This window comes from Cydia amplana, chromosome 23 (assembly GCF_948474715.1).
Source record: "Cydia amplana chromosome 23, ilCydAmpl1.1, whole genome shotgun sequence".
Lineage (NCBI taxonomy): Eukaryota > Metazoa > Arthropoda > Insecta > Lepidoptera > Tortricidae > Cydia > Cydia amplana.
Window position 1 is genome coordinate 556,154 of NC_086091.1, and position 13,258 is coordinate 569,411.

Sequence of the window (13,258 nt, forward strand, 5' to 3'; positions counted from 1 at the left end):
TCAGTAAAAAAAAAACTAAAATGTCTTTAATTCGCCGTCAAAATTGAGCGTTACTACTTACCCCTGTTACATTAAGCCCCCCGCCCCCCTAATAATAAAATTACTAGAATTATTGATACCTAACTAGGGGAATGGAATAAAAATTGTATTTGCTTTAAGTAAGTAAGTAGTAAGTAAAAGTAAGTCGACTCCCGACTCAACTATAATAGCTTCATTACGAAACACTTTAGTGAACTACAATCATGTATTTCCTACTAATACGTCAAATATGTGCCAATTATTATATACTTGTCAGTGCCTATCATCGGGTACAGTCACCTGTAATAATATGTTACACAACGAAGGCCGCAAAAATATCTGACACGATCTTTTTTTTTATACCACATCGGTGGCAAACAAGCATACGGGCCGCCTGATGGTAAGCAGTCACCGTAGCCTATGGACGCCTGCAACTCCAGAGGTGTAACATGCGCGTTGCCGACCTTTTTACCCTCACCCACCCTCGTTGAGCTCTGGCAACCTTACTCACCAGCAGGAACACAACACAAGAGTAGGGTCTAGTGTTATTTGTAGAGCCATAAGAGCGTGTCCGTGTGCGGCCTTGGAAGAGTAATATGTATATTATTGCAGGTGACTGTAGTAACCCAACTCGAAATGTATTAAAAGAAAAGCAACTCTAGTGACCACATGTTAGCCGTGTCTAAATCGGCATCGAACCCGTCAAACAACACTCAACATTCCGTTCTCTAGAACAATTAAAATTCTACAAATAGCTTCAGAGCGAAAGCGAACTCGCGAATACTAGCAGCTTTATTATATACTTCGGAGCAATAAAAATGGCTTATGCTGTGTTGAAATTTCATCTTAAATATACAAGAATAGTTGAATTCCTACTAATATTTAAAATGAGGTAGTTATATTTACGCTAAAACTTACAGCGTTGAATTGGAACGTCACAATCCAGCTAATTCCATATTGTTTTAGCAAACAATTAATAATCCAATTGTATATGTTCTAAAGCAAAAGGTAGGTTATAGGATATAATTATATTCACAGTCAGTAGGTCACTGTCACATTATCCTTAACCATCAAGTACAAATTCCGCCTCTTTTTATTATATATACTGGATCAACCAAATCTTGTCAGTAGTAAAAGGCGGCAAATTTGAAAAATCGCGGGTTAGCAACACTGTGTTCGAATAATTCCAAAATCGCGTGTGTCATCTGTGTGTTATCTGTGGAATGTGGATCGTGAATGACAGCCATCATCTTATTGTTTACATTCTGAATCGTTCCTATTTCAAGAGAAATTTCTGCTGTCACCATTAAATACCAAGATTATGCATGACCTCAAGCAAAGCTAAGGTGCCTACAATGTACAATCATGCTCGTTGACGGTAACGGGTAAACATTACTAAAATTTGAGGTTATGATAATTCATTCGAACTGACGTATGAAGGGCGGAAAAATAAACACGTTTTGGTTCGATGTACATTGCTGCTTTTCTTAGCGCAATTCTGCTCTTTGAGTGTTACATGGTGTTACCCTACTTTAATTTGCAGTACATTGCTACTGAAAAGATTTGCTTGACGCACTATATGTAACAAAGACAGATAATTTTCCAAACGGTAAATTGCGGCTTTTAGATAAACTTACATTCGGTATTAACAACAAAAGTGACGTTTAGTGGACTCTATGACCATGTAAATAAGGTTTACCTTTAGCCATTTAAGTGTATGTTACATTATAGAAAATTTTAGTCCTAAGTAGGTACCTAAATGTCACGTGTAGCGAATCGACCAAATGATTTTCCTGAAGGGAAAAACGATACTTGGGTCAATCAACTATATCTTGTTGTTATTCTGTCCCATCAGCGAGGAGACAATAGTAGCATAGATTGTTAGAAGAACTGCTGTGCCATGTTCTACTAACATGCTCAGTAGATGTCCCATTTTGAAAAAGTCTTATAACTACCATAAAATGCAAGTTTGGTTCATTTAAATACGAAAAACCTAGAATTTTAAGAGGGACTCAGGAGACCGTAACCATAGCAACGTGTGACAAGAAAAAGTTGATTAACCCATTTCAATCGAAAAATATACTATGGAACTACTAATGCTACACAGACAAAGTCACTGGCAGAAGTTATTTAAAAGTATACAGCACACGCCCATGACTAATAATGGAATGTATGCACCGGCGGTGGACGGAAACGCGAGTCTGCGACCCAGTTTGTGTAATTACGCCCTATTTAGCTACTTTCTTATTGCATTTCCGGTTCCCTAACATTCGTAAATATTATATTTGTAGAAATACACTTGTGTTTTAATACTTCAACGAGAATCTGGGTTTTTAATAGTAGTTTGTGTTAAAAGGGATCAAAATGATATATTTCCGTCAAAGGCGTACATTGAATCCTGAGCGTAATGAGGGATTCAAGTTTAACGCCAAAGACGAAATAATTTTGATACCGTGTGACACATACTGCTTTTCACATCAACTATGAGGAAAATAAGAAAATCTTAGTGTTTACACAATCTGATGCTTAAACAGATTATTTAAGATAAAAAAATAATGTGCAAAGAAATGTAAAAATAGTGTGCTAAAACAGAAAAGTGAACAGGGAAGAAAAAGCTCTTTTCCGAATAGGTGGTGTGAAAAATAAGTTTTACCGACTGTACAGCGCCGTATAATTTTCACCACGCCAGTTCGTAAAGGCTCTCTTTATTCTCCAAAAACCAATGAGAAAGCTGACAGGTCCTGTACATAACAGTTTCGTAACAAGAAATTACTATGGGAAGCGCTGGTGGCCTAGCGGTAAGAGCATTTGCGACTTGCAATCGCGGATTCAAACCCCGGCTCGTACCAATGAGTTTTTCGGAACTTATGTGCGAAATATCCCAATAAGGGCCAAGTTTACCCTCTGGGTTGGAAGGTCAGATGGCAGTCGCTTTCGTAAAAACTAGTGCCCACGCCACTTCCTGAAATTAGTTGCCAAGCGGAGCCCAGGCTCCCATGAGCCGTGGCAAAATGCCGGGACAACGCGAGGAGGATGATGAACAAGAAATGTCTATCCGAATAGGCCTCCTGCCCGCTCGTCAGGTTACCGTTCGATAATGCAGTGATCCATTCACATGCACCATCGCAGCTAACACCTACTCAGGTTGGATAGGTATATTAGGTATAGGTATAGATCTAAGCCACTGGAATTGGCTCAACAGTAGGCTACCCGTCTTTTTCTAACCATGTATGTTATTGTTTTTCTAACCATGCGATATACTGTCGCGCCTATCATGTGCTAGCCCGGCTGGCACTATATACAAAAAAAAACGTGTATTAACCGCAGGTCTAGATTGTACAGTCAGCAGCAGAAGTTGCTAAGCGGGCGTGGTGTTCAAAATTACCTTGACACGCTCTTATTCTCTCAACAACAAAGTCGCGTAAAGTGGAAAAATTACTGTCTTGGGTGAGACTTGAACTCACGGCCTCTGGATCGATACTCCAGGGCTCTGCCATCTGAGCCACCAAGACCTCATCCATAGCCAGCAAATCTTTCCACCATATAGGTCGAGGGGTTCTAAGTTTAATGCAATTTTATTTTAATTTAAATAAAAAGTGGCGCTGAAGTATATTTTTCCATTGGAACATCCAGGGCTGTATAAACACGAACCGCCCCACGTCCACATTGCCACCCTTCGGCCCCTTTCCATTTGTTATGCAAGCGGCTAGGGTTGTAAAAAAAGGGTTTTTCTTCTGACTCGAAAAAAAAACATGAAAAAAAAAACCGTGAAAAAAAACCGTTTTTTTTCTGAGTACGTTTTTTTCAAAAGTATGAAAACTCAAAATTTGCAAGGCAGTTAATACTTTTATACGGTTGTTTTACTTGTTTTAGACTTTATGTTAACCATTAAACCAATTTAATTTAACAACTTTGATTAATAACAACATAAATGAAATCTGTAGTTGGCAACACCAACGCCTCTCGTCGCCGCATCGGGGAATTCAGGGATTCCGGATACTGTACTGACATACTTACTTTAATGTACTTAGTTAAGTTACTTATATAAATAAATCACGAAAAACCGTTATTGTGGCATATTTTTGTTCATCTGAAAAAAAACCTAATTTAGAAAAAAACCATGGTGCCAGGTTTTTTTTTCATGTTTTTTTTTCATAAATTTGAAAAAAAATACTTGTTTTTTTTTCTATTTGCAACCCTATGCAAGCCCCACCGCACAGGCTATCGTCATACTCATATACAACATGTTACATCAGCCACTGAAAGTGGGATGGGTACACGTTGTATAGGTCATACTGAACAACTTTTACTATGGGACCAACCCCGAAATTGCGATAAGAAAATTGACACTCCCATACAAGATATCAACATCAGCCAGCCAAAATGTATGGGAATGTCAGTCAGTCGCGATTTCAGGGTTGGTCCCATAGTAAAAGTGGCTCAGTATGATCTATACAATGTGTACCCATTCCACTTTCAATGGCTGGTGTAACACCTTGTATAGCTAGCTGAAATAGGTACATCAGTAATGCACACTATGCACAGCCCTACCTTACTAATACCATGAACCATTCAATGATACATCGAGGCTAAAAGCCGATCGATTAGATGTGGTACAGTCAGCAGCAGAAGTTGCTAAACGGGCGAGGTGTTCAAATTTACCTTGACACGCTCATATTCTCTTAACGATAAAGTCGCGTCAAGATCATTTTGGACACCTGGCCCGCTTACCAACTTCTACAGCTGACTGTACCTAGCTGTAATAGATAGGTACATCAGTAATGCACTCTACGCACAGCCCTACCGTACTAATAACATGATGCATTCAATGATACATCGAGGCTAAAAGCCGATCGATTAGATTTGGTAAGTCACTAATACTAGGGTGGTCAGTCCCCATCTGCTATGCTCCCTTAAGGCTTCGTCACACAGGCGCGTTTTCCGGCCGGGGCGTGAGCGCGGCGTGAGCATTTTGTATGTAAAAGCGGCGCGCCCCGCTCACGCCGCGCCCGGAAAACGCGCCTGTGTGACGAAGCCTTTAGAGCGTTTTCACATTGTCCGATCCGATATCTGATGTCGAAAGAAAATTTAAGAAATATGTGTTTCTCTGCATTTATTTATTTATACATTATTACTAAAACTATAGACAACGCAAAAAAAGGCGGAATTAATGCCAATGGCACTCTCCTGCAGCTGTTTTTCTCATAAGAGCCTTCGGAAGGCACTTCGGATACTTTCAGCCATGTGGGATACCCCCGTCATGACCGATAATATCTGTTTGTGTGCGTATCTGTATGCATAATGTTTGTTGTTGTGTGCGTGACGGCTAAAGCCGGCGCCTGACTACGCGGATGTAGGATCCTACTTCCGATATCCGACGTATTTGTTGCTATACGTACGAAACCGCTAGTCCATAGGGTAACATAATTAACTAGTATCTAACTAGCATTAGCGTAAATTTGCATGTACTGATTAATGTAGTGTACAATTCAGTTACACCGGTAACATTGTTAATTATAATTATTATTTAGGCTGTTAAATCGTAGGTAATAGATAGTAAGATTTAACCATAAATAGGTACTAAAGAATAGTCACCGTCTTTATCACTTAACCGCAAAATATTACGGTAGTAAGTAAATAATATCAGTAGTACTTAACATTACGTCCATAAAGCACAGAATAGAATATTTAACACTTACCTATTTTCCTGTAAAACCTTAATAAGAAACACTAAGGAAAAACGCAGATAGACACCTCAGAAAGTGCGTTTTAAATCTCCAATTCCGGTGCGAGTATCATTCAGTAAATTAAATTATAAATATATAGGTATACCAAGCTTGTGTTGTGTACGTCAAACAATACTAAATACATTGTTACGTGTCGATAAGGTAATGAACACAGAACATATTAAAGAGGTTAGAATGGCTATCGCGCGCAGTTAGTATCGGAACCGGTGTCGCCGCTCGTTCCTCTCCACATTTACTAACACTCGCGCAACGGTAGTAAAAACTTGTGTGCCTGGTGAATGGATACGCCTCCTTTAGACAGATTTGATGTCTGGCTTCTTAATCTGAAGGTTATTGTGACGCAAAAGGCATTTTTACTTCGTTTTTCGGTCAGCGCGGGCGAGTAGCGTGCGAGCGTTTGCTCAAAACCGGCGCCGACACGTACCCTGCTCGCATCGCCATTCTAACTTGTTCTGTGGTAATGAAACAACGGTCACTAACGTCATAGAGAAATATAGTAAGAGTGTTCACTCCATAGATCAGTTTTGGTGCCAAAAATACTATTATTTTTATAGTCGATATCTAGCATCGAATAGCGGAATTATCAGTACTGCTACTTGACAATAGATGTAGCACCGACCGGAGTCTTATGTTGTTGAGCATTAGACTTTCCGGTTGGTGCTACATCTATTGTCAAGTAGCAGTACTGATAATTCCGCTACTCGATGCTAAATGTCGACTATGAAAATAATAGTATTTTTGGTACCAAAACTGATGTATGGAGTGAACAATCTATGTATTTTTTTCTCCATGCTAACGTTTAAACACAATGATTAATTTATTCACTAAAAAACACTATTGGCGTTATTCATAAACGGCTGCTAACTTAATCAGTTGATGATCGTCATTTGCCCCTATCTGTCGTTATGCCATAGAATAGGAGAAACGATGATAATCAGCTGTTTAACTTAGCAGACGTTTATGATTAAGGTATATACTCACACATCGACTTCTACGCGCGAGACGCTAGTGTGGGAGGACTCTACGAGGGGCGTTCAAAATATTCTCGGTATTGATATCTTACGACCTCTTCTAAAATTTCTTTCGTTACTGGCCGCTAAGGTTTATTCATTGACATTAAAAAAAAGTATAATTCGAACCGAGATAGTCTTTTGTTTTTCTGCAATTGCTGAACAAACATGAACATCCTGTGCGAATTGACAATGTTAACTAAATTAGAACATCGATGCGTGATAAAATTCTTGACAAAACAGGGTAAAAATCAAAAAACCATAAAAGAGGAAATGGATTGTGTTTACCGTGAGTCTGCTCCTTCTTTATCTACCATTCAAAAGTGGTCAAGCGAGTTTAAACGCGGAAGGGAGAGTATTGAAGATGACCCTAGACCTGGCCGGCCTGTAGTAGCTACTTCACAAGAAAATATTGATAAAGTGGAAAAACTTATATTGGAAGATGGTCGAGTGAAGGTAAAATCTATAGCACAAGTAACCAATCTCTCTATTGGTACCGTACATGATATTATACATGACCATCTTAATATGTCAAAAGTAAGTGCAAGATGGGTTCCGCGAATGCTGACTCGGCTTCAAAAAGACATGCGTGTAGCTTGTTGTTCCGATTTTATTGACCTGTGCGGTGAAAATCCTGATGAGGTGCTGCAAAGAATAGTTACTGGAGATGAAACCTGGGTTCATCATTATGACCCAGAGAGTAAACAAGAGTCCATGCAGTGGCACATTAAGGGTTCAGCTCATCCCAAGAAGTTGAAGGTCATCCCTTCAGCTGGCAAGGTCATGGCCACGATATTTTGGGATTGTGAAGGAGTATTACTAATCGATTATAAAGAAAAAGGTGTAAATATCACAGGACAGTACTACGCTAACATTCTACGTCAATTAAAGGATGTAATTAAAGAAAAGAGGCGAGGAAAGTTAACCAAAGGTATTCTGCTTCTGCATGACAACGCCCCCGTCCATACTGCTCATATTGCCAAGGCAGCTATTGTTGAACGTGGGTTTAAAACTGTTACTCACCCACCGTATAGTCCGGACTTAGCCCCCAGCGACTTCTTTTTGCTCCCCAATCTTAAAAAGGATCTGCGTGGAAATAAATTTTCTGACGATGAAGCATTGAAGGCGGCAGTGGAGGAGCATTTTTACACGAAAGATAAAAAATATTTTTACGAGGGATTAAAAAAAATAATTGATCGATCTTTTAAGTGTATGAACATAGGGGGGGAGTATATTGAAAAATAAAAATATCAAACTTTTCGTACTTGTTTGTTTTCATTCTCATACCGAGAATATTTTGAATACCCCTCGTATGTCGATTATATTAACTCACATTTATAGACGGGTCTAACGCGAAATTTATTCACCTGCCTTTATTTACCAAAGTTTCGACACAGGTTTCACTAGTCATGGTCGCGGCTAACTGATGTCCCAGCAAAATGTCAAAACAGAGATTTGTGCAACTACCCGACGAAAAGTGTATGAAAAAGTTTGGGGTAGACATCACATTTTCAAACCACGCACTACCTACTACACATAATGTTAATTATTGTCAATAGTCCGACACGTCGGTAAATAAAGGTATGTGAATAAATTTCGCGTTAGACCCGTCTATAAATGTGAGTTAATATGTGTTCAAAACGCGAAAGTTTTAAATATTATATGTCGATTAGAATTAATCGTAACACAAGCTTGGTATGGGCACTGACAATCCAACCTCTAGACTGAGCTTAGGCCAATTCTTTCATGAAACCTGCTGCCAAAAATACGGGGGTGCGGGGGGACGAGGTGAGCGAATCCCGTGCCGTGATTGGTCCGTTCAAACACACGGACCAATCACGGCACGGGATTGACTCGAAGATGGAGTAACGCTACCGTATGTGTGGCAGAGGGGGTAGCGCGACTATGCTATGTCTAGAGGTTGGATTGTCTGTGGGTATCGGTAAAGTAAAGTGACTGACCTTGAGGCGGGGTAAGGGCGTGTTCCGCTCGGGGAAGCTGGTCGTCTTCAAGCTTGCGGGTGCTACGTTCCACTGCGGACATATCACCATTTTAATACCGTTCCATTCAATATATACTACATGACAAATTTTTTTTATGGTATCAATCGATCGGGTTTGTTTTTAGGATCAAATGTCTATATGGGACCCATTGCATTAAAGTAACACAAAAGTCAGAAATTGTAGTCAAAGGCCGACAGTCGCACTTCACTCGCGAAACGCCCTATACAAAACGGCCAGGGGCCGTGACGTCATCGCCCATCTTGTAGTATGGACAAAACAAGAAAATTGCGTTTTTGTCGGTGAAATATTGCGTTTATGTATATAGTTGCTATACAATATTTTTTTGGATGAAATGTAAGGAATCGAATGGTACCCTTACTTTTATCGTTTTTGGAAGTTAAAAAAAACTTAAATTTTGAAACTTTCAGGTCCTGTATTTTCGTAATTTTTCAATATTTTATTTTAATATCCACATTATTGTGATAAATTGCTCGTTTGCTATCTATTTTACTAGATTTTGTTATAAAATTCAACATGTGTCATCATCCCTATTTAACACATTCAGTGCCGAAAACCCGACTATCGGGTATTTTATGATTTCGTTCCCAGGCCGGACGACCCGATAGTCGGGATCGTGGTACTGCACTTTTAATGTAAAGAAATTGTTGTGGCCTGGCGCGGATGTCTTGTATGGCTGGGTTGCAAATAGTGGCAATGAATGTGTTAACAGACCTGTGTATGAACCAGGGATGTTGCGGATGCAGATTTTTTGACATCCGCGGAAGCGGATGCGGATGCGGATATTTAATGGCTCACATCCGCGGATGCGGATGTCAAGATTAGGTACTTAGAAAACGTCAAATATTACATTTTTAGTATTTTTGTATTAAAAAAAAACGAAACGTTTAGTATTTGAGCAAGAATATAGGTGCGTTATATTTAATAAACAGTAACTTGGCCGACTTTTCTGGATCTAGACGATTTCGTTATAGGTAATGACGAAATTACCTAGCACTTACGCCGCCGCTAAGACGTTCCTGTACCGATTTGTTCGACATCCGCATCCGCATAAGCTCCGCATCGATTTTATGCGGATGCGGATGCAGATGCGGATGTTGAAAATAATGCGGAAGTTCCGCGGATGCGGATGCGGATGTTCGCAACATCCCTGAACCCGACTATCTGACGACCGGTCTGGCCTAGTGGGTGGGACCCTGTCTGTTAAGCCGATGGTCCCGAGTTCGAATCCCGGTAAGGGCATTTATTTGTGTGATGAACACAAATATTTGTTCCTGAGTCATGGGTGTTTTCTATGTATATAAGTATTGTAATAATACAAATTCTCACGGCGCGCGGGCTCGAATACTTTCTCGCTCGCACAGTACTGCGTCACACCGGCCAGCCACCGAGGAGCACCGAGCGCGCACGACGATCGCCGAGCGGACCGAATAAAAGGCGCAGTCCGCGCCGCATCAGATTCATTCAGCTAGCGACTGCCTTAGCGATAGGTACACCTCTGTCCTTTGGCTAGTTTCTATGGGTCGGGAGTTCGATAGCCACTTGCAGTCTTCTCCCTGACCTCCCTAGGTTTAGCTAGTGCCTTGGCGATAGGTCCCGACTGTCCCTTGGCTCTTTGCATCGATAGTAGGCGTGCTCAACCTTGCCGTCTGCTATTCGATTTAATTTAGTTAGGAAGTAACCAGTTTGTATGAACCCGATAATTGTATGCACCTATATATAAGTCAATAAACGTATCGTTGACATTGGCGTTCGAGTAAATCTCCTACCTACCCTACAGTATTTATTTATCTATATAAGTATGTATATCGTCGCCTAGCACAAGCTTTGTCGTACAAGCTTTGCTTAGTTTGGGGCTAGGTTGATCTGTGTAAGAAGTCCGCTAATATTTATTATTTATTTATCGGCTATTTTATGATTCCGTTCCCAGGCCGGACGACCCGATGGTACTACACCTTTATATGAAGAAATTTTTGTGGCCTGGTGCAGATGTCTTGTTTGGCTGGGTGGCAATGAATGTGTTAACAGACCTGTGTATGAACCATAGAGAAAAAAATACATAGAGTGCTCACTCCATACATCAGTTTTAGTATCAAAAAGACTATTAGCATCTAGCATCGAGTAGCGGAACTATCAGTACTGCTACTTGACAATAGATGTAGCACCGACCGGAAAGTCTTATACTGTTGAGATAAGACTTTCCGGTCGGTGCGACATCTATTGTCAAGTAGCAGTACTGATAGTTCCGCTACTCGATGCTAGATGTAGACACTGAAATTAATAGTCTGAACTGATGTATGGAGTGAGCACTCATGTCTTACTATATTTCTCTATGGTATGAACAGAATAATCGCACTGGAAAAGCGCATGACAAGGTAAATAACAGTTCTAGTTTTAATTGACAAAACCAAGAAGAAACTAGCGAATACCATAAAATCTAGTTTAGCTAAAGTCTATTTTTTTATTCGGTAGACTAAAATGACATTTCATACTATTAAATGTCATTTTAGTCTACCGAATAAAAAAATAGACTTTAACGTAGTCTTTTACCGTAATAGTTCGTTTCATATTGTATATATTTGTCAATAGCTTTTGTTTGAATGTGTTTGTATGGGTGTATTAGGTCTATGAGACGGGATATCCGGTTGCAACTTGCAGACCGAGTGAAGCGAGGTCGTTAACTGTGTGTATTTTACTCACTGTTAAGAAAATGTGCTGTGCTCGCCTTTCTTGCTTTCTTGTCGTCTTGTGGCTGATGAGCGGGGTGTATTAGGTCTATGAGACGGGATATCCGGTTCCAACTTGCAGACCGAGTGAAGCGAGGTCGTTAACTGTGTGTATTTTACTCACTGTTAAGAAAATGTGCTGTGCTCGCCTTTCTTGCTTTCTTGTCGTCTTGTGGCTGATGAGCGGGGTGTATTAGTTCTATGAGACGGGATATCCGCTTGCAACTTGCAGACCGAGTGAAGCGAGGTCGTTAACTGTGTATTTTACTCACTGTTGAGAAAATGTGCTGTGCTCGCAGCCTTTCTCACTTTCTTGTCGTCTTGTGGCTGATGAGCGGGGTGTATTCGGTCTATGAGACGGGATATTCGGTTCCAACTTGCAGACCGAGTGAAGCGAGGTCGTTAACTTTGTGTATTCTACTCACTGTTGAGAAAATGTGCTGTGCTCGCTGCCTTTCTCGCTTTCTTGTCGTCTTGTGGCTGATGAGCGGGGTGTATTAGGTCTATGAGACGGGATATCCGGTTGTTGTGGTCACCGGTTATGATGCAAGCTTCCTCCACGGACTTGGCGCAGTTGCGATGGACGCGCAACTTGCAATCTGTTGGAATTAGAAAGTTTTGCTAGTAATTCATTATTCATAAACGTCTGCTAAGTTAATCAGCTGATGATCGTCGTTTGTCTCTCTCTATGGCATAACGACAGACAGGGACAAAAGATGATCATCAACTGATTAAGTTAGTAGTCGTTTATGAATAACCTCATAACACATTAAAATTAGGTACGTTAAAATTCATTATAGTTATTTCAATCGTACACACATAACTTAATGAAAAGAAGATTATACAAACAAACATTATTTTTTTATTCCAAAATCTGAGAAATCTTACTCAGTCAATCAAATAAAGGGTTCTTCGTTTTTGTGTCGACGCCTGCCTTAAATTCGTAATTCGATGGCGACGATGATTGACTATTGGATTTTCAATTTAAGGGGCCCCCCACGCCAATGACCATCGATCTGAATAATATTTATATTTATATTTTTTCTAATATTTTTGTAGCTTATCACATTAACAGCAACAGTTTTAAACAATAGTATCCCATATTTACTTCAAAGTTCATAGTCTTCGATATTTGGCATCAAAGTTGAACAATTTTAGGCCAAAAAACTGGTTTTCTGGCTATAACTTTTGTGCTAATTAGTTTAAAATTAAAATCCTCAACACGATTTTCGAGACGTCAAAGACGAACCCAAATATATGTAGATTTCGTATATCTAAGATTCTTCACAGCAAACTAGATACGAAAAAAGTGTTTATATAGACCATGTTCAAAAAAAATCATAAAACAATAAGCATTCATTTCTTTCAAAATCCGGTTGACAAAAATGGGGATAAAAGATTGTAGAACTGATAGCCGTTTGTCTTATAATTCTATCTGTGGTGCAAAAGTAGGAGATACGATTCAAAAGAGAGCCCTGCGCACATTTAACCAAGTTGCCAATCGAACTGACGTATTTTATTGTTCTGAAAGTGAATTTGTAAAGGTTACATTGTTTGTGTTGTGTTATTCTTAGTTATAGTACTTATAGTATATACCTAGTTTATAAGTAATTAGCTCTTAATGTTAATAGCCTGCCTACACTATCGCATTGGGAAATTGTTAAGATAGCTGTAAGATTTATTAAAAAAAAAAAAAAACAAAAATCGATGAAAACCGCAGGTAGCCCCTTAATCGA

General features: G+C 39.7%; 1 protein-coding gene across 1 annotated transcript in view; it reads right to left on the reverse strand.

Moving 5' to 3' along the window:
• The window catches only part of LOC134658789 (uncharacterized), a 248,583-nt gene that overhangs the window by 157,167 nt on the left and 78,158 nt on the right, over positions 1–13,258 (reverse strand). Inside the window, exons 16-17 of the mRNA XM_063514436.1 lie at positions 11,948–12,121; positions 8,737–8,808 (exon numbers count right to left, since the gene is read on the reverse strand). Coding sequence (XP_063370506.1) covers positions 8,737–8,808; positions 11,948–12,121 — 246 coding nt within the window. The remainder of the gene's footprint in view (positions 1–8,736; positions 8,809–11,947; positions 12,122–13,258) is intronic.